General features: G+C 48.0%; 1 protein-coding gene across 12 annotated transcripts in view; it reads left to right on the forward strand.

Annotated features, from left to right (window-relative positions):
* Window positions 1-19549, forward strand: part of CAMK2G (calcium/calmodulin-dependent protein kinase II gamma) — a 62716-nt gene extending 43167 nt beyond the window's left edge. For 2 of the 12 annotated variants that reach the window (XM_006887520.1, XM_006887524.1), the window contains 5 exons: window positions 11472-11516; window positions 13078-13126; window positions 16692-16767; window positions 17091-17185; window positions 18646-18878. In XM_006887520.1, the coding sequence (XP_006887582.1) occupies window positions 11472-11516; window positions 13078-13126; window positions 16692-16767; window positions 17091-17185; window positions 18646-18878 (498 nt within the window). Of the gene's footprint in view, window positions 1-8256; window positions 8290-10255; window positions 10325-11440; window positions 11517-13077; window positions 13127-14633; window positions 14748-16691; window positions 16768-17090; window positions 17186-18645; window positions 18891-19311 lie in introns of those variants that run through there. The other 10 variants (XM_006887516.1, XM_006887518.1, XM_006887519.1 and 7 more) reach the window with 10 other exon arrangements.
* Window positions 19550-23902: the final 4353 nt, after the last annotated feature.

The following is a 23902-nucleotide window of genomic DNA, read 5'->3' on the forward strand; positions in this document are numbered from 1 at the left end:
GTGTGTGTGTGTGTGTGTGTGTGTGTGTGTGTGTGTGTGTGTGTAGAGACACATTTGAATAGTATGAGAACTAGCTTCTCTATGGCCAAAAAGGAGCTCTGGTGGCCTAGTTGGTAGGAGGTTGCCCTGCTAATGCAAAGGCACATGGTTCAAATCCACCAGCTGCACTGCGGAAGAAAGATAGGCAGTCTCCCCCATGTGATGATGTATAGCCTCTGAAAGTGACTGATCAACTGTAGATCAGTTTCAACTTAACATTAGTGAGGTGAGGGGATAGAGCTGAAGGAATCGCTGAATGATGTACCGCAGTTAATCTGATTTATTGCTCACTGAGATTGGGGTTTCTTTTAGTGCATCCAGATGTGCCTCAGAAGAAAAGCTTGGCAACTTCCTGTCAGCTGTTGAAAACTCTACGGGGCACAAATCTAATACACAAAGGGTCTCCCTGAGTTAGAATTGGCTCATAGCTGACCTTCCAGTGACTTTCCAGAGGCTGCAGATCACATGGGAGGAGAGTGCCCATCTTTCTCCCTTGGAGCAGCTGGTGTTTTCAGAGACACACCACCTTTTCATGAGCTGTGGAACTCCCCAGAGGTTACACCACCAGAATACTTGTAAGTTGGTGAGCTGAACACACACAGGGTCAACATGAGTCGGAATCAAATCCACAGCAGCTGGTTAGATAAGCTGGTGAGAGGGGAGACTGCACAAGATAGAACTTGAACTAAAGCGGGGCAGAAGTGAGATGGAGTGGAGAGCATGGGAAAAGGAGCCGTGGACTTCAGCAGAACTTTCCAGGTGCTGGTCCCAAAAAAGGAAGCATCAGGCCCAGGCATGTAGGATTCGCCTAAGTAGTTAGTTAAGAATGTGGACCCCAGAGCCCAGTCTGGAATGCAGATCCAAGAAGCCTTTTGTGGGAGCCAAAGTTTGTGGTTTTTAATAAGCTGCCTCCCTGCCACCCAGATGAATCTGAGGCATATGAAGATTTAAGAGGCTAGCAGGGACAGAATTTTAGAGTTGTTATTAATGGGTTACAATAAAAGGGGAATCAGCAAAGGAAATGGAGAAAGAACAGAGATGAGGGTAGAACTGGCATGTACAACATCATCAAATCTTAAGGAAAGCTGAAAAGGTTGAGAACTGGGAAGTTAGAATTATTAGATAAAATGTTTTGGTTTTGAATTATTAATATGATTAAAAATGTTTGCCATTTCAATGATCTACACTGCAGACTAAGCTACTAACTACAGTTGGTGAGGTTTATTAGGTTCCGTCATATTCAGGCGTCACTATTATCCAGTCCCCAGTTTTCTCACCATAAATAAAATGTCATAAATGAGGACATGTGTGGGGAGCCCACTCTCACTTCCTCTTCCTCCTGCCCTTCCCTTGATGTAAGCAGCCATAGGATCAAGTAAATGCATCTTCTTTCTCATGGGGACTGTCAGACCTTGGTCTGACCTTTCCTCATACATGCTCTGTAGACAAGTGTTTGTGCTTTGCCTCTCTGAGAAGAGTTTAATAGTGATGTACCCAGGAGCCAAGAAGCAAACATTGAAGAAGAAACTAGCAACAGGCAGGCTGAGGAGAAATGGTCACAGCAGGTAAAAGGAGAAGAACTACAAGCATCAAGTCGATTCCAACTTCTGGCCTACCAACAGCAAAATCATATTTCTGAAACTGTAAATTATAAAATGGGCCATCTTTCTCCTACAGTATACCTAGTGGATTCAAACCACCAACCTTTCAGTTAACAGCACAGAACGTAACAGTATGTTACTGTTTATCTTATACAAAGGGTTCTTCCTTACAAGCAGGACTCTCACCTAAAACTAATCACATAGATAATGTGGTGCGGGTGGGGGGCAGTGAATGAACTGCAATCTGAGAAAGAAGAAGTAGAACTAGTTAGCAAATGTGGAAAAATATTTACCAAAAACCTGCACAGGCGAGTGGAGGGTGAAGGGAATGCAAGTTGAAACAGGGTACAGTGTTTTTTACGCTTCCTTCTTGGGTTATACTGTGGATTGGAATGGACCTTTTTACCTCTATTATTCTCCACCTGTGAATTTCTCCTAAAGAAATCATTCATCTGGGAACTCGGGACCTTAGTCATGGGGAACATCAAGGTCAATTGGCATAACATAGTCTAAAGTCAATGTTCCACAGCCTACTTTGCTGAATAGTGACTGACTAGAGTTTTAAAAACTTGTAGCCATCTGTTGGTCTTTCCCTGTCTGGAGCAAAGAATAGTGAAGACTTAAATCCTATTAGTCCAAAGGACTAATATAATAGACTATGCATACATCCATCTCCATGACTTTGAGATGAGATCTAGATGGTTCCTGGTGACCACTGCTCGTTGTTCTAAAAGGGATTACAATAGCAGGGCCCTAATACAGAGGGAGAAAACGTGAAACAAGTCAGAACCAGTTTTTAAAAGGGCCAGTCTTACTGGTCTGATATAGGTTGGTTGGAATCCCCAGGATTATGGGGAATGTTGTTGTTAGGTGCTGTCACATCAACTCTGATAGCTACCCTGTGAACGACAGAGTAACCCTTGAGGCCTGAAACTCAGATCACCGGAACGCAACTTCAGCCCATCAGTTAGGCCTATAAAGTGATCAATAACACCAGAGGTGAACATGTGTTTTAGAACAATCAGCTGTATAAGATCAGAAGAGCATTTTGCCCAAGTATAAAAATGAGAAGGTAAGAGTGGCTGGGTAATAAGGTTGAATGAAAAGAGTAAACACAAGAAGGAGTGGGAAGAGTGCTATTAGGTTGCAGTTAATTTCATGAACTGAAATGTATATGACTGAGTGGAAAACCACAATAAAAAAGGTTGTGGGTGTTTTTAAACAAACATAAGGCTAGTAGCCCCCCTTCCTTATTAAGTCAAGCAGTCATAGTTGAATTTGTACAAATGGCATTTGACACACTTTGCTCTTGGGCTCTACAGTACAAGGGTTTAAAATGCCTGCAAGAGGAAGAGAAGTCTGCAGTAGATGTCAGGCAGTGAGATGCCCCTTAAATGTCCCTGGCTTTTAATGATAGAACTTTTGAGTTTTTAGAATCTGAAGCTCCACCTCCAAAGTACACCGATGGTACTTAGAATGTGAGCAAGGGCCATGAATTTGTTTTTGTGTCATAATAGTATCATTAAACACCCAAAGAATGGAAGTTGATGCTTTTTGCCTTTAGGCAAAGAGGGATAGAGATTCCTTATGACCGACTGTGGGAGAGTAAAAGAGTGGCTGATTTAGACCCCTGAGGCTGTCTTCGTTTCTGTTCAGACGTCTGAGGAATGCTGGGATGAAGAAGGGAAGCTTGGTAATGTGGAGAATATTAGCAGTCTTGTGGCAGTCTTGAGAGAAAATTGTGTGTATCAGACTGGCATGCAGGTAAAAACTCAAGTCTTTCCCTGTGATGTCATTCTTGACAATTCCTGCATATCATTTTGTTATTGCCAGGATCTCATGGGACATCTCTTTCAGTGAATAAATATGTTTTCCATCCGACAGAATCACCCATTACTGTGGTGGTATATTTGTGGGTGTTCTATATACCCCTTTTATGTTTATAGCTGCACATTCTGATTTATACTGATAAACGTCACGGGTGCTGAAATTAGTCCACATGGAGTTGAGACCTCAGCTTCATGGGCATGCTAGCAGATAGTGCAGAAGAGAGAAACTATTGCACCAAGTGGAGAGCTGATTGAGTAAAACGAACCTTGGCCATCAGATTCTCCTAGCTAGAGTCTAGCTCTGTTTTGATAGGTTGCATGTAAAATCTGATTACTTCATATTTATAATGGGACCTGATAGCCACTATTTCAAAGTCAAAGATTTAACAGAGTGCAAACTTGCTATTTTGTGTCCATATCTTGAAAATGAGGACCCTTGGTATATAATGCATCAGGCTGCTAATCAAAAGGTTGGCTGTTTGAATCCACTGGCTACTTTGTGGGAGAAAGATTCCTCTCATAAAAATTTGCAAGCTTTGGAAACTCAACAGAGGATCACTGGGAGTTGTGACTGAGCTGATTGATAGCAGGGAGGGTGACTGAGTTGTTTTGGTTCTCAAAAATATCGTCTCTTTGATAATTACAATTTTATAGAAATATAACACTTACTTGAAAAATAGATCATTTAAGTCCACAAAATGTAAGGCAGAAAAATAAACAGGCCATTCTAAATAAGAGTCACTTGTTATCAAGTTAGAAGACTTTCTTTCTCGATAATGCTGCCAATTTTTAGGTGGAACCACTACTAGAATCAGTGCTAAGTTCAAATTTCTGTTGCTCAAAATTCATAGAACAATAAATTCCTAAAAAACAACCCGTCAGAGGATCTTTGATTCACAGGCTGAGCCACTGTCCAAAAGCTTGTGCTAAAATAAGAAAATCTAAGAAACCTCTCCAAAAAAATCTTCAAAATACAGAAAAACTGAAAGCATAAGGGTGTTCAGCATAACATCATTTGCAGCAGTGGAAAACTTGAAGACTATCTAAATAGCAGGGAAAGGAATGATTATATAATGTTAGGAAATCTATTTACAGGAAGAGTGAAACTCTATCTCACATACTTTGAAAATGTTGTCATAAGGACCCAGTCCTTGGAGAAGGACATCGTACTTGGAAAGATAGAGGGTCATCCCAAGAGAGAAAGACACTGGATGAGATGTATTGACACAGTGACTGTGGCAGTGGGGTCAGGTGTATCAAGAGATGGTGAGGTTGGCTTATAGTAGGACAAGGTCCAGAGCTACTGTTCGAAGGGTTAATATGAATAGTCATTGACTTGATGGCATCTAACAATACAATTGAGTGAATCATTACAAGGTCACCAGTTTTCCATACTATAGGATAATGACATGGGAAAATATTTTCTGTTACATTAGAAAAGGTGAAGGGAGCTCTGGGGACCTAGTGGCAAGAAGCTGCACTGTAATCCCAGAGGTACGTGGTTCGAAACCACCAGATGCTTTGCTGGAGAAGGAGTGGCAATAGTATAGTCCAACTTTTATTTTAAAAAATACTATCTTGGTACATACTTATTCCTTGTAAAATAAATAGATAAAGAATTGGAAGAAAAATCTTCTAGAGTCTTGAAAGGAACTTTACTGAGGGGAATTTGGAAACCTTTTATACATTTTCCTCTACTTTCTGCATGTCTGACCTAGAGCATTTATTCCTTTCACAATATAAAATAAAAATTAAAACACTGTTTATCTTAAAGGCTGAACATAAATCTGTATGTATCTTGCAATGATAGTATGTTTAATTGCGTCGGGGTAAAGACTACTGGTGCAATAGGATTGTTTTCCCCTTTTTCTGTTTTCACATTCTTGCATAGTGGTTGCATAACTTTCAATAATAGCTTACCTGTATGTAAGGTGGTTGGATGATAGTTTTGAGGGGAAAAAAGGATAAAGCAAGATCTGCAGAATTCAATCTTTCTTTGCTCTCAGGCAACGGAGTATGACCTTTGATGTTACTCAGATGGTATTGAGCTTTGGGCATCCCAAAGATCATCTTCCCTTCCTGATACCCCCTTCTTCATTTCCTGATGCCTCCTTTTTTATTTCCTGAAAAAGTGTTTTGAGTAAGTGCCTAAGTGTTTGGAGTATCCCTGATGGCCCAGTGGTTAAGCACTTGTCTGCTAACCAGAAGGTTGACAGTTCAAACCCACCAGTAATTCCCTGAGAAAATGATGTGACAAGCCTCAAGTCTTCACAGGTAAAAGTCTGTGAAGACTTATGGTCTTGGAAGCAGTTCCGCTCTGTTCTGTAGTATTGCTGTGAGTCCAATTGAACTTAACAGTAATGTCTTGTTGATGAAAGTGTTTAAAAGGGAAGTGTCTTTATTACTGCTCAGACTCTTCTGCAAGATGTTAGAAATGAAAGCTTGGCCTTAACTTTGTGTCCTTTATTTTGGGGGCTTCAGGTTCTGTTTAGGTTTCTTTGAAGGTAAATACCAGGGACTCGAGACCTGTGGAATAGTGGGAGCGACTCCGGAGGACCAGACTCACAAAGCCACAGATTCTCATGTCTCAAGAGGCCCAGAGTCTAGGACAGCTTGTGCATTCTGCTAATCTTTTAAAAAAGAAGGAAAGCAAGAGAGGAAGAAAAATAAAGGGTGTAGTTAATTTCTCAAGTACTACTTTAATATTTGTTTACATTAGTAATTTGAAAGAGGCTTGAACAAACCCTCTTCTAATTTTTCTTGCTTTAAAGGAAGTTTAAGAACAATTTTTAAATTAAACTGTGATCTAGCCCTTTACAAACGATTTGGTATTTCAGCAGTGCGGGCCTTGTGCTGAGTCAGCCCAGCTGTGTGTGACAAACCTGAGAGAAGGTTGAAAAGCCTGACCAAGCCTGACAGCTTGGACATCAGAAACCGTTACGGAGGGTTTTCACCAAGGGTGGTAGAAAAAGTGAACAGCGAGAAAGTTGGGAGGACATTCTGAGTTTGGTTGACAAGCAGACAGCTGCAAAGTCTTCTTTGTAATCCAGGGTCTAGGATAAAGGCATGAGCCTTTGACAACAAGCCCATGAACACCCTCAGGATCCATATAGAATGTGGGAGAGATTTGACTGATAGGACTTAGGGCAGGTTAGAAACCTGTGTTCTAGGCTGGAGAAAAGACAGAGCTAATCATTCAGCTCAAAATACCTTGCTTATCATATGCCATCTTTGACGTGTTTTGCTAGGCACTGAAAGATTACAAAAATAAGTGTTGTACCTTCCTTCAAGAAAGAACAATCTAGTTGAATAAAGGGATAAGTACATTATATGAATGTAAAGCAACTCTTTTTCTGAAGGACACTTTGGATATAAAAGTACGTGGGCCTATCAGAACCTTGGATCTAACCTGTTCCCTTTGAGCTCATTGCAGTGCATAATTAGCCTCCATCGGACTTCTGAAACTTCAGATCTTTACCAGAGGGGACTGCCCATATTTTCTCCCTCCTTGGATTCAAACTGTTAGCCTTAGTTTGCAGTTCAACACATAATGTACTGTGCTATCACGTGCTTCTCTATGTGGGCGTATGTGAAAAGTTAATACAAACAATATCTAATTATACTTGTTTTTCTTTAAACATAGGCCATGGCTTTACTTGTAGTTACCTTATTTTGAAGGTAATATTTTCCAAAAAAAATGTCTTCTAAGGTAAATCCCTGAAGACAGGAACATTTATCTGATATGCTCATTGCTGTACCCACAGTGCTGAGAACAGCCCTCAATGAGAATTTATTGGATATTGTTAAATGAGCACACAGAAGTGAAATAAGCAGAATGTTCCAGAGGGAGTTTCTCACGGAGCTGATGATAAAATTCTTAGCTCTTCTTCACCTGTTAGACCATCTCCTGTGGTACATTTTCAATGTGCTGTGTTACTTCTGTGCTCCTGTTTCACATCAGGACATAAAGTCCAGTAAACATCTAATTGAAGCTCAAAAATGTACTGTCCTCAGAATTCCTCGTGACTCACACCTGTGTCTTTATGAGACCTGCCCTTTTAACCACCAACACCTTGTCTTTCCCTGTCCTACCAGTTAGAAGATGCAATAAAGCCTTCAAGTCTTATAAACCAGCACAGTCATTCTGGCAACGAAACTGCCAAAGTTTAACTCTGATGAGTTGATTTTCAAAAGCTCACCATCTCCATCTGAAGAACCTTTCAGATGCAGTTCTAAAGTCTAGATTCAAAAGTCAGATGTATTAAGGCTGAGGACTACCGATAGTAGCTTTAGAAATTTTGTTTTAAAACAAATGTTGCTTTGCTTCTGTGTGCCTTTTGTGCAAAGCCTTTTACTGTTTACCTGGTAGTTTTGCTGTATACCTGGTAACTGCTTACTCAAATTTCAGACAGACTTACTAATGAGAGAAAACAAATAACTTCATATTTGAGTGAGCTTTGAAACCCAAACCTGAAAATTTGCAGCACATAACCTATGGCTTAATCTCCTTAAGAAGCTTTCCCTGAGCAAGGGTGGGACGTCTCTGAACGTGCTAAGTCTGTGTTGGTGATGCTGACAGCAGAGGCCTCTTGCGCTCCCCGGTCTGGAGTGCTGTGTGTGCCGGGCGCTGTTTTAACCACTTTGGTGCTGGACTCTGCGGCTCCTTCTTCCACTCTTCTCTCCCCTGATGCAGAGCCCACGCGGGTGCACTAATCTTTAGCGTCTTTGTGCTGCTCTTCTTACCTCCTCTTTCCCCTTCTCTTTCCCTTTTGCTGTGATGTGTCCAGAAAAGGAAGTCGAGTTCCAGCGTGCACCTAATGGTGAGCCTTGCCTGCCCACCCATCTGCCCACTCCATGCTGCCTGCACCCTCCTACCAGCCACGCAAAGCCCATTCTGCCATGTGCGTGTGCTCCACTCATCCTCACTGCATGTCTGTGCTGTGTGGGCAGCCGTGGCCTGTCCTGCCAGGCGGGGGCCATCACGCAAGGTCACCCGGTGGCCTCCAAAAAAATGGGCATTGGAACATGAGGTGTGGCACCAGAGGTGGATGCCCCCCAGCAACCCAGGGCAGGAAGTGAAGCTGGTGCAGATTGGGGCCGGGTGACATGCTCCGAGACTGCCCGAATTCACCATCGCCCAGAAGGGGCCTTACTCCCTGACCTGAGCAACCTTTTCTCAGACCTGCCGCCAGTGGCAGATGAGCTGGTTGTAGACTCATAGCTCTGAGCCCTGATTGCCTGCCCCTTTCCTCTGCACGTCTCATTATCAGGCTGTGCCCATGTTTCCTGCCCAGCCCTTGTGGGAACTCCTGACAAACTCTAGTTGAGTACATCCTCTTTCTCATGGGACACGGGCACCACTGGTAACACATCAGCCTGAATCATTGTGCAACTGTCCATTAAAACAAACCACAGCCAGGGCATTTGGGTGACTTCGAACTCCATGCAACTGGCAAGTTCACAGGTACTCTGCTGTCCTTGCCCACTGTGGGTTCATTCTGTCAGCTGAGTTTTGCAGATGGGACAGCCTTCTGCAGACCGCTGTGAGCAGGAGGTCAATGTTGACAGCCATGCTAGGAGGGCTCTGATACTTCCCTATTGCAAGGGAAGAGAGCTAAGGCTTGCAGGCACTTGGAGCCACATCTTGACCATTCCTGGGACTCCTTTTCTTCAAATCTACAGAGTTCAATGGAGTCTTAGCATTTGGTGCTGGCTTGAAGTTCCATGCTTAGTTTTGGGTTTGATTTCCTTTCTCAGCCCTTGACAGGAAACTCAAATAGATGGCTTCAGGTCCAGGGGTGCACTAAAGAGACCTCTGGACAAAAAGTAGTAGGCTGGACAACTCAAAGAGAAGAAGCACATCCTTTGCTGTCACAAAATGTCCTCATCTATGTCCTGCCCAGGGACAGGAGCTGAGCCTATGTTTCTCTGTTGAAGATCTTACAAGCATCAGGCTGCTTGCTGGCAGCCTCTGACCCTGCTAGACCCTCAGTGAGTCAGAGTGCACTGGTTCTGCAATTGTGAGAGACTGGACCGATTCCTCACCTCGAAGATTGCTACTTTGTGTGTATTTTTAAAAACAAAGATATACCTCCAAATGTGCTGCTGTTAGGGATCGTGTCCTTTTCTCTGTTGCGTGACAAGTTTAGGGACCGCAGCCACAGCCCCCACCTGGACTCACCTGCCCCTTGGCGCTCTACCAGGGGAAATGGTGATGAGTATAGCCTTCTCTGTCTCCTGGGGTCAGAGGATGCGTTTTGAATCGACAGTGGAGCTCCCTCCCTTGCCTCTCTGAGCATGATCTCTCAGGCCAAGTATTTGTTCTCTTCCCGTTCTTATCAGTTCAGTCTTCAGACTGTTTTATTTAAATGGGCAGGAAATCCAGGTCAAAAAGAGCAGCAGGAGACTGCTTGCAGATGAGGGACCCAGAGTGTCTGAATTTTGCTCTGCTGTCTTATAAACCATCCTTCTCTGCCCACCTGTAAAGTGGAGAAAAGATGACAAACTTTCTTCTGGTCAGATTTGCTTGTCTAACAAGATGGCACCTGGAGAGATGCTTTAAAACAAGTCTCTGGGCTGGCCTTGAGTACGTCTCCAGAGTTGGGTCCTACCAGAAGTTACCCCTTCTGTTCATCTCTCCAACTGCTGTCCATCCCCATAGTGTTATGGAGACCACCTCAGGCCTCGCTCTCTGAGCCAGGCCAGGGGGCAAGGGAGGTCTGGGAGTCGAACCTGAGTTGCTTTAGTGAGTCTGGAGGAACTAAACCATCTGTTTTCTTGTCTCAGCCACAGAGCAACAACAAAAACAGTCTCGTAAACCCAGCCCAAGAGCCCGCGCCCTTGCAGACGGCCATGGTACCTCCTGACTACAGCTTCTCCACCTCTGCCCCTGGCTGCCTCCTGCTTTTCCCTCTTTCTCCTCTTGTGCCCCCTTCCAAGGTGTCCTTGGCCTTTCTCCCTTCTCAGTTCCTTAGAGCAGGCTGCTTTGTGTGCGGCCCCTGAGGGCCTGTCCCCTTCATCATCCCGCTTGGCCATATCCCTTCCTGCACGACAGAACTGCTACTCCTGCTCTTTTTGCTGTGGGGGGACAGTGAACAGGGCTCTGAACCAAATCTCCCAGCCCCAGCAGGGACCCAAGTGGGTCTGCTGTGTGGGCCGGGAAGGTGAGTAGCTTAGATAAGGAGCGGGTAGTGGCTGTCTTGAGACCACCTGTTCTCAGAGGCCTCCTTATAAAACTTGGCCTCAGCATCTCCTTTGCAAAGCCAGGAGCATGAAGAAGGGCGTGGTGCCTGCCTCTGGATGGTGCTGCGGTCCCCGGGTTCCTTGCGAGCCCTATGCCCTCTGACTTCCTCCTGTGCTCTTCTGTGGGCTCACAGAGTTGCCATGGTGGTTGTAGAGTTAGCAAGGGATGGTGGGAGAAGAGAAAAGGGGCCATGGTACCACCACTCCTTCACTTCCTGCAGACCCTCTTGCTGCTGGTGCAGATCTGTAGGGGCGGGAACTCTGGGGAAGGCAGAAGGTGGGTGAAGCAAGGAGCGCCCTGGGCTCTGCTTGTTGATGGGGCAGACTCCATCGTTTGTTCTCCCTGTCTCCCTGTCCCACATAGCCTTGGATTAACACTACTGGCAGGGCCTGGCTTGTGTGCTCCATCCCACAGTCCCTCCAGTGTCCTTGCCCTGTGGGACCCTCTTGGGAAAGAGCATCAGAACTGGCATGAATCAGGGACCAAAACTCACGTCTTCTTGGCTGCCCTGATATCTAATTCCACTCGAGTGCCAGCTCCTTCATTCTTCTCATACACTGCCCTCAAAGCTGGGCTTCTCAGCCACTTTGGAACCCAGTTGAGGCAGAACATTTGTCTTGTGGGAATGGTTGATAGCCAGGCCTCAGAGGTCATCAGGGGGTCTGCAAGAGTACCAGGGGGAGCGGGGAGGTCCTCTGGCAAGAGCCATGTATAGGACTACACCCAAGCATAGAGGATAATTCTCATCTCCCCTCACAGGAGCCACAAACCACTGTGGTGCACAATGCTACAGACGGGATCAAGGTGAGTGACCCCCAAGCTGTCTCCTGCTTTCCAGGTCAGCATGAAACAAGCAGGTTGGATGATGGGGTAAAAGAGATTGTGGCTAGTAGCTGACAGCTGGCACCCCAAGGTGAGGGTATTGGCAGAGTGTAGGCTAGAGGTGGTGTGTGCCTATTTGCTGCTTCTCTGGCAGTGGCATTATACTAAGTCATTCTGGGCTCAAGCTCTGTGGTCAGAGTTTGAATCCTGCCTCTGTGGTGCTGAATAAGTCACTTTACCTCATTTCAGTGTCTATAAATTAGGAATAATAATAATAAAATCTTTCTCTATGAGTTGTGAGAATTAAGTGAGCATAAACATGAACTAAAGAACAGAAGCAAGCATATAATCAAAAACCAGGAGGAACCAGTCCTTGGAGAAGGACATCACGCTTGGAAGGGTAGAGGGATAGCACAAGAAAGACCCTGGGTGAGTTGGGGTAATGGGAGTAGATGCATCAAAGACGATGAAATCGACTGAAGATAGAGCAGGGTTCAGAGCTGTTGTACGTACAGTTGCAGTGAGTCACAAGCAACTTGATGGCACATAACAACAGTGTTTTCCAGTACCTTACCCTCTTCTTATTGGGCCCTCAGTAATCTTGTCCCCTTATTTTTACCAGCACTTAGTAAATACTTACTAAGCCCAAACAACATCCACGACTCTTTTACAGAGAGAACAAGACAAAGGTCTTTGTCCACAGGGACAGTTTAAGTGGAGACTGGGGTGGGGGGACCAATCACCAAGCAAAAATCAAATAAGATAAAATTCAGTGGTGATAAGTGCTGTGGAGAAAATGGTACAAAGTAAAGCGGTAGATGGTGGCCAGAACTCTTAATTAAGTGATTAGGGAAGGGCCTTCAGGAGGTGAGATTTGAGCTAAAAGCTAAGTGGGAGAGGCAGAAAGGTGAACTCTGGGGTGAGTGCCCCAGGCAGAAGGAACTGCATGTGCAGAGGCTTGGCTTTTGTGAGCAAGAGAAGATCCAGCAGATCTAACAGGGTGATAAGCTAGGGCCAGAGTGCTGGGAGGGCGATAGAGTTGAAGGAGCAGGCAAGGCCCACTCTGTAGGGCCAGCGAAGAGTCTGCATTTTCTTCTGGCAGCAATAGGAAGCCATCAGCAGTTTTAAGAATCAGCACTTCTGTGCCAGAGAATAATACTGTCTGATTAATGCTCTTTGCGGGGGGTGGGGGGGGCATCTGGCCATGTTATGGGCAGGATCTAGGGAGGATGCAAGATTGGAAGCAAGACCAGGAAGATGTTAATAGTAATTCAGGTACAAGATGATGGTGGCATGAACTTGGGTTACAACATGCAATTGAAGAGAAGAGGTAACAAGTAAAGTTTTACTTGAGTAGTGGGATAGATAGATTTGATTTTGGATTAGATAATTGGCATCTAAGGGAAAGAGAGCGAGAAGAATCAAGGATGAGTGTAAGTTTGGTTCAAGGCTGAAGGGTGAATGTTCTGCTTTCATACTGTGTCTGGCTCTCCTAGTTCCCAAGGTCCCAAGCAAACGGGAATATGTTCTTTTTGGCTGACAGGGTTCCACAGAGAGCTGCAATACCACCACCGAAGATGAGGACCTTAAAGGTAGGTGCTGGGCCCTTGGTGGGAAAGGGACCCCAACAGTGACTCAGGTACCTTGATGTTGATGAGACACCTGCCTTGTCTGTCCCAAGAATGGGACATAGTGACTCCTCATAGTCCAGCAGAGAGAGTAGTATAAAAGCTACTTTGTGTCGGCCAAGATCTGAGGCCCCTGCTGGGTGCTGCTGGGTTGAGTAAGAGACTTCCCTTCTTTGATCTCAGATCTAGAATAGCCAAACTAGAGGTTTTCCTAGGCCTGTTGAGAGACAAGGTCCTGTTGCTAATGGTGATGAGACAACCCAGGATAAGGGCTTCTAGGATCTCTTCGGAAAGAGCCCGGAAGTATTGTCACAACTAGAGTGATCTGTTTCCCCATAGGCTTGGACTTCTTGGGATGTGAAATCCATCCCTTACCAGGGCACCAGGTACTATCCTAAAACCAGGTGGTGGTGGTGGTGGTGGAGGATCAAGTCAAGTACGATTCATAGTGTACTGTCAGTGGAACCTTCCAGTTTAAAACCAGGACAATTTCAGGCAGCCAGTGAGAAGTTGGTTACCTGAATCATAAAGCCTGGCATGAGTGATGGAATACAGGGACTCTAATGTCTGTCAAGTGACATTTTGCTGCATCCCTAGTGGTCCTGTTTGGGCATAGGCCTAAGCTTGAGCTGACCCAAGTGCCAGGGGGAGTGAAAGGCAGTGACAGTCCACCTAGGCCCCTGGGAATTTCTTCTGGCACCTTCGATTGACCTCCTGGAATTGCTCCAGGAAGTAGCCTAAGACACGGCTGTCAGAAGATGGAGAATTGCTTCAGGATAGGGCTGAGAGAACAGATCCAGGAACAGATAAGAGACCCCAAACCTTTAGGAAATTATCTAACTCCTACTCCCTCAAAAAAAGTGTTAACGTTTCTTAAAGGAGCCCCAGTGATGCCATGGTCAAAGCCTTGACAGCTAACAGGTTGGCGGTGTGACCCCTGTAGGAAAGTGAGGCCATCTGCTATCGTACACATTGACAGCCTTAGTATCCCTGTGGTGCCCACTCTGCCCTGCAGGGTCACCAAGAGTCTTCATAGACTCCACATTTTGGGTATAGTTTTGGGTTTTTAAAGAAGAATGCCTCTAGAGCCGATGGGATTAAGATCAGTTCAGTTTAATCCTGGTATTGCTGGCAGAGTAAGGGGCACTTTCACTGCTGGGCTCTTGACCTTGTGGCCTAATCCCCAAAACAACTTTCCCAAGAAAAGGAGTCCCTGTACAGGCCATTTTCAGGCAGCTCTGGAAGCCACAAGCCCAAGTCCTTGCACCTTCCTGAGACTTTGGGCTGGGAGGCCTCCATGGCAGAGGCAGCGGCGTGGGATGTGGTCCAGTGTCCACAGCAGCCCGAGGCGTCACCCGGCCCCGGCCCTGCAGCGCCATGGGCTCGGGTCCTGTCCGGCATGCTCGCTCACCTGCCTTGTTCTGTTTGTTTTGGCTGCTCTGCCTTGCCCTGCCCTGCCCTGGCTGGCTAGCTGCCCCGCTCCGCACTGGGAATGGCAGCTCGGTGCCTGAAGGACGGAGCACCCGGGACAGAACAGCCCCCTCTGCAGGCATGCAGCCCCAGCCTTCTCTCTGCTCCTCAGCCAGTAAGTGTGAGGGAGGCACTTTCTGGCTTCCATCTCCCTGGCTCGTCCTGAAGCCCCTCAGGGATTCCCACCAGAGCTGTCAACCCAGCCCAGCTGCCCGCCTTAGTAAGCTTTGGGACATGGCCTCTGCTAGGGGTGGGGGAGCTATTTGAGACACTGTTAATCCTAGCTGGGAGGGGGGTACAGGTTGTCCAGTGGCCCCTGAGTCTGGGGCCCCCAAAATAGAAGCTGAATGGGTGCAAGCACGTGGCATGGAGGGAGGGAGTAGAAAGCCACTGGGCAGTAGCAGGGGTCTGATCCCTGTGCTGACCCAAGAGGAAGGGTGGGGCCAGAGCCAAGACTGGGGTGGGGACTGTAGGGGAGGGTGGCGGTGAGAATGTGTGAGCTGAAAAATCTGGGGATGTGATGTTTTCTGGGGCTAAGAATTATACCAATTTAAGAGTATGGGGATTGGGAACAGGTAGACTTGAGTTCAAATCCCAGCTCTCTACTACCAGCAAAAATATGTGACATAGCTTCATCTCCAAGAGCTGCTGATACCTCATCTGTAAAGTACAAGTTAAATGTACCTACCTCCTAGCACCTTACTGGAAAATTAATGTTGCTGTAGAATAGATGCCTAAGCAATAGATGTTGGAGTGATGGTAGTCCTCACTTGAGTTTTTTCAGTTGTATCTGTATAGAAGGCGCTTTTCTGTCTGCCGCTTTCCTTCCACCATCAATTCTTTTAGACATCCTAAGCACAATCCTCTTCACCCACAGGGCCCCAGGCTGCTCCTCCAAATGGGCGTGGTGGGGTTGGAGAGGGCTCTGTGTGTGTGTGGGCGTGGGGGAATGTACAAACCTGCTTCTCCCATTAGAGGCTAGAAACACCTTCGTTCCCCTAGCCTGCTGTTTACTTACCTGGAGCTGCAGTGTGATGGTGCTGATGGCTGTGGCCCCTTCCTGCCTGGACCTCTGGTTGCACTACCCCTTCCTGGCTGTGCTCCTTGGCTGTGCCGTGGTGGCACTGTTCTAATGCTTGCATTTGTCTTGCAGCCTCTCGCTCCTGTGAGGAAAGGCTTGTGTCCTGGGCCAGCTTGGGGCTGCGGTCAGGGTTAGCCCGAGCTCAGTCCGAGCCCTCCCTTACCCTGGAGGTGCCCTCTGCTAATAGTGGTGCTCCCTGTAAGTGAGCTGCCCAGGAGTGCAGGATGTCACTAGCAGTCCCTTGGCTTGGGGAGGGGGCAGGGGGCAGTTAGGGCACCCTTAACTCTGCCTGTCAGTTGGAGCCTTGCCTTGGTTTTCCTGAGGGATGCATTCTGGTATGAGATTTATTAACTTCGCCAAAGCTTGTCTGGGGTAAATGGAGCTGTCTGGAGAGAGACCTTCAAGAGGAGAGGCTTTGTAGTTATCAGGTCCTTTATCCCACAAAAGCCCAAAAAAATGATATGTGCAGGGTGAGGAGAATGCAGCAACCGTTCTAGGCCCCTGCCCCTCTTCTTAGGAATGCTCTTCCCTACTGGATTAGAGACCACTGAGTGAGGTCTGGCTAGGGGTCTGTGACAGACCTGAGGTGAGAGAAGTGGGTCACAGAATAGCTTCTTGGAGAGGCTGAGTCTGCTAGGGATGTGACATAGGCTCTGGGTTGTCTCCATGGCATCATACCAGGCCTCTCAGCTGCTGTTAGAGACAGGAGTGTTTTCTGAGACCTGGTTAGTAATGGAGAGGAAGGAGAAAGCCAAAAAACAAAATTGAGGGGCTTCAAGATAAGGGGTCTGTTGACACCAGTACGGGAGGGATGGGAAGAAAGAGCTTACTCTTTTTTGTAGGACCTTTAAAACAGCGTAGTACTACCTTTGTCAAAGAGATCATAGGGACCTCTTTGAAGGATTGGGATAGGCTCTCCAGCCCTTGGGAGATTCTCCAGTCCTACACAGGCAAACTGCTGAATTTTTTTCCCCACAGTGCGAAAACAGGAGATCATTAAGATCACAGAACAGCTGATTGAAGCCATCAACAATGGGGACTTTGAGGCCTACACGTGAGTAGTGACCCACTCTCTAGAGATGCACTTTTTCTCTCAAGCCTCCTCACATCCAGAAAGTTGATAAGACCCTGGGAGAGGAGAAAGCTGGACCCTGGGTATATGAGCTAAGCATCTAGGCTGGCAAATAATCTGCAAGCCAACTCACCCCTGGTCTCTTGGGAGCAGCACATAGGGCTGGTTGAACAGCCCAGCAGACGGACCTCTAGAACCTTGGCTGTCTTGACCAGCCTGACACCTGCAGATGTGGCTGACAAGGAAGACAGATAACCATCACAGAAGCCTGACAGGCCTCTCTTTCCTCCTCTTTTTCCCTGCAGGAAGATCTGTGATCCTGGCCTCACTTCCTTTGAGCCTGAGGCCCTTGGCAATCTGGTGGAAGGGATGGATTTCCATAAGTTTTACTTTGAGAATCGTGAGTGGGTTCGTGCTGCTGCTAAACTCCTGCCTGCCCCTTCTCTCCCTTTGCCTCTGTCTCAGTCACCTTGTCTTCTTGGTTGCCTGATTTCCCTTTATTTTACCTGCCTGTCACACCCCCGGTTGATACGCTTACTTTCTGTGCTCTGATAGTGGTTTGAAATAAGCCCTTCTGAAGGCGCAGCTAGAGCCCCGAGTGCCCTCTTGGAGCTGGCAGAGTTCGCAGCTGCCACGATCAGGCTCACCAGATTTCTTTAAACTTCGCCTCTTCCCAAGAAGGATTGGAGACCATTTGAGCTTAGGTTGAGATGATCTCAGCAACTAATAATGAAGCTCAGTGCCTTCAGGTTTCGCAGTAGAGGAAATTAAAACCAGGATAAGAATGTGTAAGCAAGTATCAGGGCACTGTTGGTGATTTGTGAACTTGCAAGTTATCACGAGGATTCTCCTGAGTATTGAGCAAAACAGAAACCTTAGAATTGGGGGGAAGCACACTAGACAGTTCTTAGAAGCTGTAACTGGTTAAAAGGAGCTGACTGGATGCCTCCACCCCCCATCTTGCTCTTTTCTCTCCAAACCCTGCCCCCTTTTTTCCCCCCTCTTAGCTTTCTCACTTTTTCTTGGGCCCTCCCCATCCTGCCCAGAGTTTCATGCTATCACTGTTTTTTCCACTGGCAATCACCCACTACACATTCCCACTGCAAATGTAAACCTAAATCCTCCAAGTAATTCTAGCCAAAACCAGTCCCAGAGCTTGTGGACAAAGTAAGGAAGGTTTCCTATAGCCTCTGTCTTAACACTGGAACTAAAATTTGAATCTCAATAAAAGCAACACCATTTGCACAGTGTATTCTGATAATAGCCATCCAACTTCCTTTGCCTTTCCCCCAGAGGATCCTGGGAATCCTAGCAATATCCTGAACTTGGTGATTCTTAACTATTTTTATTTTGGTGCCTTTTTTTAATTTTTTTAAATCACAAGCCCTTTTCGCATCATTTAAAGTCATGATTTTGCTGTGCAACACAAATTGGGGGCAAGCCAAGCCTTATGCAGTCCACATATCAATCAGCCTACCAGAGTAGAGAGGCTGTAGGCTTCAGTTAGGGTCAGATGGTCCGGGGTTCAAATACAGTGAACTTTTTTGAGCCTGTTTTCTTAAAATGAAGAAATAGTATCAGTTGAGGCTCTAGCTCATGCATGTGAAACTCCAGCACAGTGCCTAATTGAAATAGCAGCAGCTGCCATCATCCTCACTCACCTTTCTCTTTCATTTGGATCAGTTTGGAGACTGGTGTGATGGGGTGCCTTTCCTGTAAGGGGTACATGGGGAGATTTGGCAACTCTAGGAATGGTTACTGAAGAGAGGGTGAGCCATCAAAGTGAGGGTTGGGAGGAAGATGCAGGTCCCCAGGCCTGATGCCCCTCCTGCCTGCCCCACCCTGCCCTGCCCCCTGCAGTCCTCTCCAAGAACAGCAAGCCCATCCACACCACCATCCTGAACCCGCACGTTCACGTAATCGGGGAGGATGCTGCTTGCATCGCCTACATCCGCCTCACCCAGTACATCGACGGGCAGGGCCGGCCTCGCACCAGCCAGTCGGAGGAGACTCGGGTCTGGCACCGCCGGGATGGCAAGTGGCTCAATGTCCACTATCACTGCTCAGGGGCCCCTGCCGCACCGCTGCAGTGAGCTCAGCCACAGGTGCACCTGGGGGCAGGGCTGGGACAGATGGGGTCAGAGGAGGAAGAGGGTGGGAGGTGGCAGGGAGGGACGGGGTGTGGGCCACCCCCTGAGGTCTGGACAGTATGATCAGATTTGTGTCCCTTGCCATGACCCAAAGTGAATGACCTTGGACATGTTCTGTCCCCTCCTTAAGCCTCAGTTTCCTTGACTTGGGAAGAAGGAACTTTGTTGGGAGGACTAAACAAAATCCTCTAAAGCACTTGTTAAGTGCTCAGCAGATGTGAGGCAATCTCCCATTTATATGTCAGCTTTCCCCCATCTATCTACCGCCTTCCCAGGCAGACTGACTTGGTCACACATGCTGTCTGCTTCAGACCCAAAACTTGCCTGTGTGAACAGTATCCTCTGTTCTGTTACCACGTTCTGTCCTATTTGACAGGGGCATTAGGAGATCCCAGCTGGAAGTCGAACCTTCGCAGCCAGTGGCTCTGGAGGGCCTGAGTGACAGCGGCAGTCCTGTTCGTTTGAGGTTTAAAACAATTAAATTACAAAGCGGCAGCAGCCAATGCACGCCCCTGCATGCAGCCCTCCCGCCCGCCCTTCGTGTCTGTCTCTGCTGTACTGAGGTGTTTTTTACATTTAAGGAAAAAAAAAAAAGATTGTTTAAAAAAAAAAAATGAACCTGTACCATGATGCGTTTTAAATCTACCGAATAGCTCTTGGGTTGGCATGAAGGCAGGAGGTTTTGTGATGCCCATCCTGGCATGAGCAGCGGGCACACGCACCAGCCCAGAAGAGGCGAGCTTGACCTCTGGCCCCCATGTACCAGAGGGAACCAGACAAGAACTCTGAGGGAGCTTCAGTGTCACGATGTGATTGCAACCCCAGAAGTGGCCTGCCTGCCCCAGGTGTAGAAAGGACTTCTTCAGAACTTGCATGGGTGCCTAGAATGAAGCTGACAGGAACATTGCGGCTGTCAGACCAGCTTGGGAGGGAACAGAGAGCTCCCAGAATGCTAGGAGGCAGCCGAGATGCAGTGGCCTCAGGACTAAGGGCCCGGACGTTACTGTACTGTTCCACGTAGCATACAAGGGAAGAGAATTGGTGCTGCAGAAGTGTGTTTGCAACGAAGCTGATGAGAAACCTCATGTTAGTCTGATATGCTCTCCACTTACTCATCCATTTCTATAGGATGCACAGTGCACGTGGGCCCTAATGTTGAGGCCTGAACCCTCGCAGAGAAGGGAAAGGGTTTGCCTCTTTGCTTCCTGTTTGTTTTCTTCTGACTGCACAAGGAGAGAGCCAGGCCCTGCCTGAGCAAGCCTGTCCTTGCCGTTTGGCAGTTCTGTTTCCATGCTGATGTGGACCTTTTCCTGGTGGTGGTCTCTGTGCTGACTTATTTGGACCCAGACCGTCTGCCAAGTGCCCTGTGGGGATGAGAGGAGTGAGGCAGTGGGACTGAAAGTGATGGTTGTTTCTATGCATTCGGGCTGCCCTCAGGGCTGCCTCCCCTTTACTCTTCCCTTGCTGCACGTCCATCTCTGTTCCTGTCTGAGGTTGACCGGACTGCTCTGGCAAGAACAGGTGTCCTCTTCCACGAGGCCTCTTCACCGACCAACTATAGACTTACTGCTGGACAATCTGCATGGGCATCATCCCACTCTCACTTGCATGCCCCCAAAAGAGATGTCCAGAGCCATGGCCCCTGCATTCATTGTCCCTCTCTGTACTCGAAGAGTGCCATTCGAGAGGGAAAGATCTACGCTCTAAGCAGATAGCAGAGAAGTGAATGTAGGAGTAGTTGGTCATGGCCTTGGTTTTCCCAGAAAAACTGTTCAGAGTTGTCTGCACAAATATCTGCACCTTGGGGGTGGGGGAAAGGTATGGAGACCCCAGCTCCCCAGATTGTCTCCAGGAGGCACAGGAGCTAGGGGGAGGGGAGGCAAAGCCACAGGTTTCCCATGGAACCAGCCGTTGAGAGCAGACTGACAGGTGCTGGCGCTTGCATTTGACCAGGCTCCTCTGAGCACCTCATGCATGCCCCAGTCTTCGGTCCTGCCCCTTTGCTGTCCAGCAGCCTGCAATGCCAGCACGAGACACCTTCACCATGACATTTTGCTGGCTTGAAGACAAATGGTCTTAAGAGTTCATTGAGACCCATAGCTTCATACGGCTGCTCCGGCCCCACTTCTTAGCATCTTTACTCCTCTTCAGGGGCTAATGTCAGCATCTATAGACAATAGACTATTAAAAAGGAAAAAAATCACCTTTTAAACAAGAAGTGGAAGGCATTTGATGCAGAATTTTTGCATGATGACATAGAAATAATTTAAAAAATAGTGTTTGTTCTGAATGTTGGTAGACCCTTAATAGCTTTGTTACAATGAAACCTTGAACTGAAGATATTTAATAAAATAACCTTTAAACAGTCCGTTGTGTTACTGTAGTCACAGGTTTACGGCCGTGGTGTTGGGTTTTAGATTTTATCAGCCTGGGTTACAAGGCTCCAATGTAGAGGGATGCTCCTTCAATTCCTTTTGTGCCCATTTTGAAGTAACACGTCCTCATAAACTCTACAGCGTTCAGCCCCTCCTCCTGGCAGCCGAGACCACTTTGAGGAGGGGGGATGTAGCCCATTAAGACGAGGGTTGGGGCCCTGGGCCCATCCGCAGTCAGGCCCCCGCGCCCTCAATGGGACTGCCCGGCTGCCCCTGGGCTGGGTTGACTGGACGAGCCAGCGCCTAGGCCTGCCCCCTTCTGCGACCCGGCCTCCCATGCGCTGAGCTGATTGAAAAAGCCCGTGCCTAGGCCCGCCCCCTTCCGTGGCCCGGCCTCCCATGCGCTGGGCTGAGAGGACTACCAGCGCCTGAGCCCGCCCCTTTCCGTGGCGCTGCGCTCGCAGACGGTGCCACCGGTAAAGGAGAGGGGAGCGCGTTTGAGGGCGGGGCGCGGAGTCCGGCGTCCCGGGGGCGGCAGCTCGGCAGGACACTGCGGAGGGCCAGTCGGCGACCCCGCGTTATGGCCATACGGCTACCAGGTCTGTGGCCGGCGAGGAACTGAGCGAGAGCTGCGGGCGCGCGCACCGCCTCCCCCTGAGTGGGAGCTGTGGTTGGGCCCGGCTGCAGGAGAACGTTCGCTCGGAGATGGCGGAGTCGCCGCCGCGCGGCCCGAGGCCCCGAGAGCCGGGAAGCCGGGCATCCCCAGGACGCGGCGGAACCCGGGGACAGCGGGGACGCCGCCCAGTCCGCCGGGTGAGCCGCCCTTGAGGGGAGCCCCGCACTTAATGTGGTCCCCACTCACGGTCGCCTTCGGCGCCTCTCCAGACTTCCCCTGATGCTGCCACCATCACCACCTACGGGGTCGCCCTGCGGGGCCCTGAGCGCCCCTTGCCCTGGCCTCCCTCGGAGTCCCTAAGTTCCCTCAGCTTGTCCCATCTGCCCGGGGGACCCCCCCTCGGGGCTGTCCAACCCAGTGCCTGCTGGATGCCACCCTAGACTTTACTCAGCGCACCCCCTTAATGCCCACATTTGGTGCGCTCTTCTTACCCACCTGTGACCCCATATACCTCCTTCAGCGGAGCCCCTCGTCCTAGATTCCCGCTGTGCCAGCCCCTTCTGTCTCCATCGTCCCCAGCATCTCCTCCCACTTAGTGCCCACACTCATGACCCTCTTAGCGCTGCTGTCCACCCCCCAGGCCCCGCGACCCTTCTGTCTTCTTCCTCTGCCCTCTGATGTGGTCCCCAAGCCCGTCGCACAGCTTGCTCTGCGCTCCGTCGCTAACCATTGCCAGCTGCCTCTAGGTGTGAAATGCAAGGGTTAAGAGCACGGCTTTGAAGCCTAGCTTTTCACTGACAGGCCAGCTCTGTGATTCTGAGCAAGTTTACTAAACTTCTGAGGACATAAATAATTATATGTAACCTCCAGAGTTACCATGTTGCATGAAATATGCATACAGTTCCTAGAAGAGTGTGTGGCAAGTAATAGGCTCCATAGAGAGACCAAAAAAGTTAACTGTGATTGTTATTAACATTAGCCCTGAGCAGCTATTTCAGTTTCTCCTCACATAGTGTTTTTCCCCACTGAGTTTCTTTAATTGTTTGCATCCATCCTTTTACATCACCATTTTGATCCTCTCCCGTCTCCCATATGGCAGTTAGTCATGTCCCAGGCCACACACAGCCGAACACTACTTGGATCTTTTCTCTCAATTCTGAAGGATCTCGTCTCTTCTCTAGCTAGTTACCCCTGAGATGTGGAGTGGTAGAGCAGGATTGCCAGCAGCTGACCTGGCTAACAGTGACTGAGGTGGAGAGGGTGGCAATAAAGCTTTCAGAAGAAGTCTATCTCTGAAAAATAAGGGGGGGAAAGCCCAAATTAGGTCTCCTTTTCTGTTTTCTGAATGTTATCCTTGTTCCTGTCATTGGTTGGAGGTGATTTAAGTTCTTCTTTCTTTTTGTCATCTTTTGCTCCACTTACTGTGCTCTGTTTTTATAACAGGACTTAGAATCCCTCATGTGTCTGTCTCTAAGCTACTTCAGGGACCCTTCTGAGCTGTTTAGGAATGGGAGTGTAATACAGTAAAAATATAAAAGCTGCAACTGTGTAGGGCAAGAACCTGTCAGAGAAGGAAAACGAAAATATATTCCACTGAAAATATTGATACAAAAGTGGTAAGACTGTCAAAGGCAGAAGACTTTCAAGACCTGCAAAAGCAAGTTAGTCTTCATGTTCCTGCTCTCACAGGTTTCACTGTATTACCTGACTTAGGAGGTTTTTTTATACTGTGGAGTCCGAGCTGGTTCACAGCAGATCCTCCAGCGGGTTTTCAGAGGCTATAAATCGCACAGGACATTACGCATCTTTCTCTCACAGATCAGCTGGTGGATTTGAGCCACGTGCCTTTAGGTTGGCAGTACAGCTCCTCTCTAGGTCGGGTTGTTGTTATGTGCCGTCGAGTCGCCTGCGACTCATAGCGACCCTATGTACAACAGCCCTAAACTCCGCTCTGTCCTGTGCCAGTCTCACTGTCT

This window comes from Elephantulus edwardii, unplaced genomic scaffold (assembly GCF_000299155.1).
Source record: "Elephantulus edwardii isolate Elephantulus edwardi_28Jun2011 unplaced genomic scaffold, EleEdw1.0 scaffold00058, whole genome shotgun sequence".
NCBI classification, from domain to species: Eukaryota; Metazoa; Chordata; class Mammalia; order Macroscelidea; family Macroscelididae; genus Elephantulus; species Elephantulus edwardii.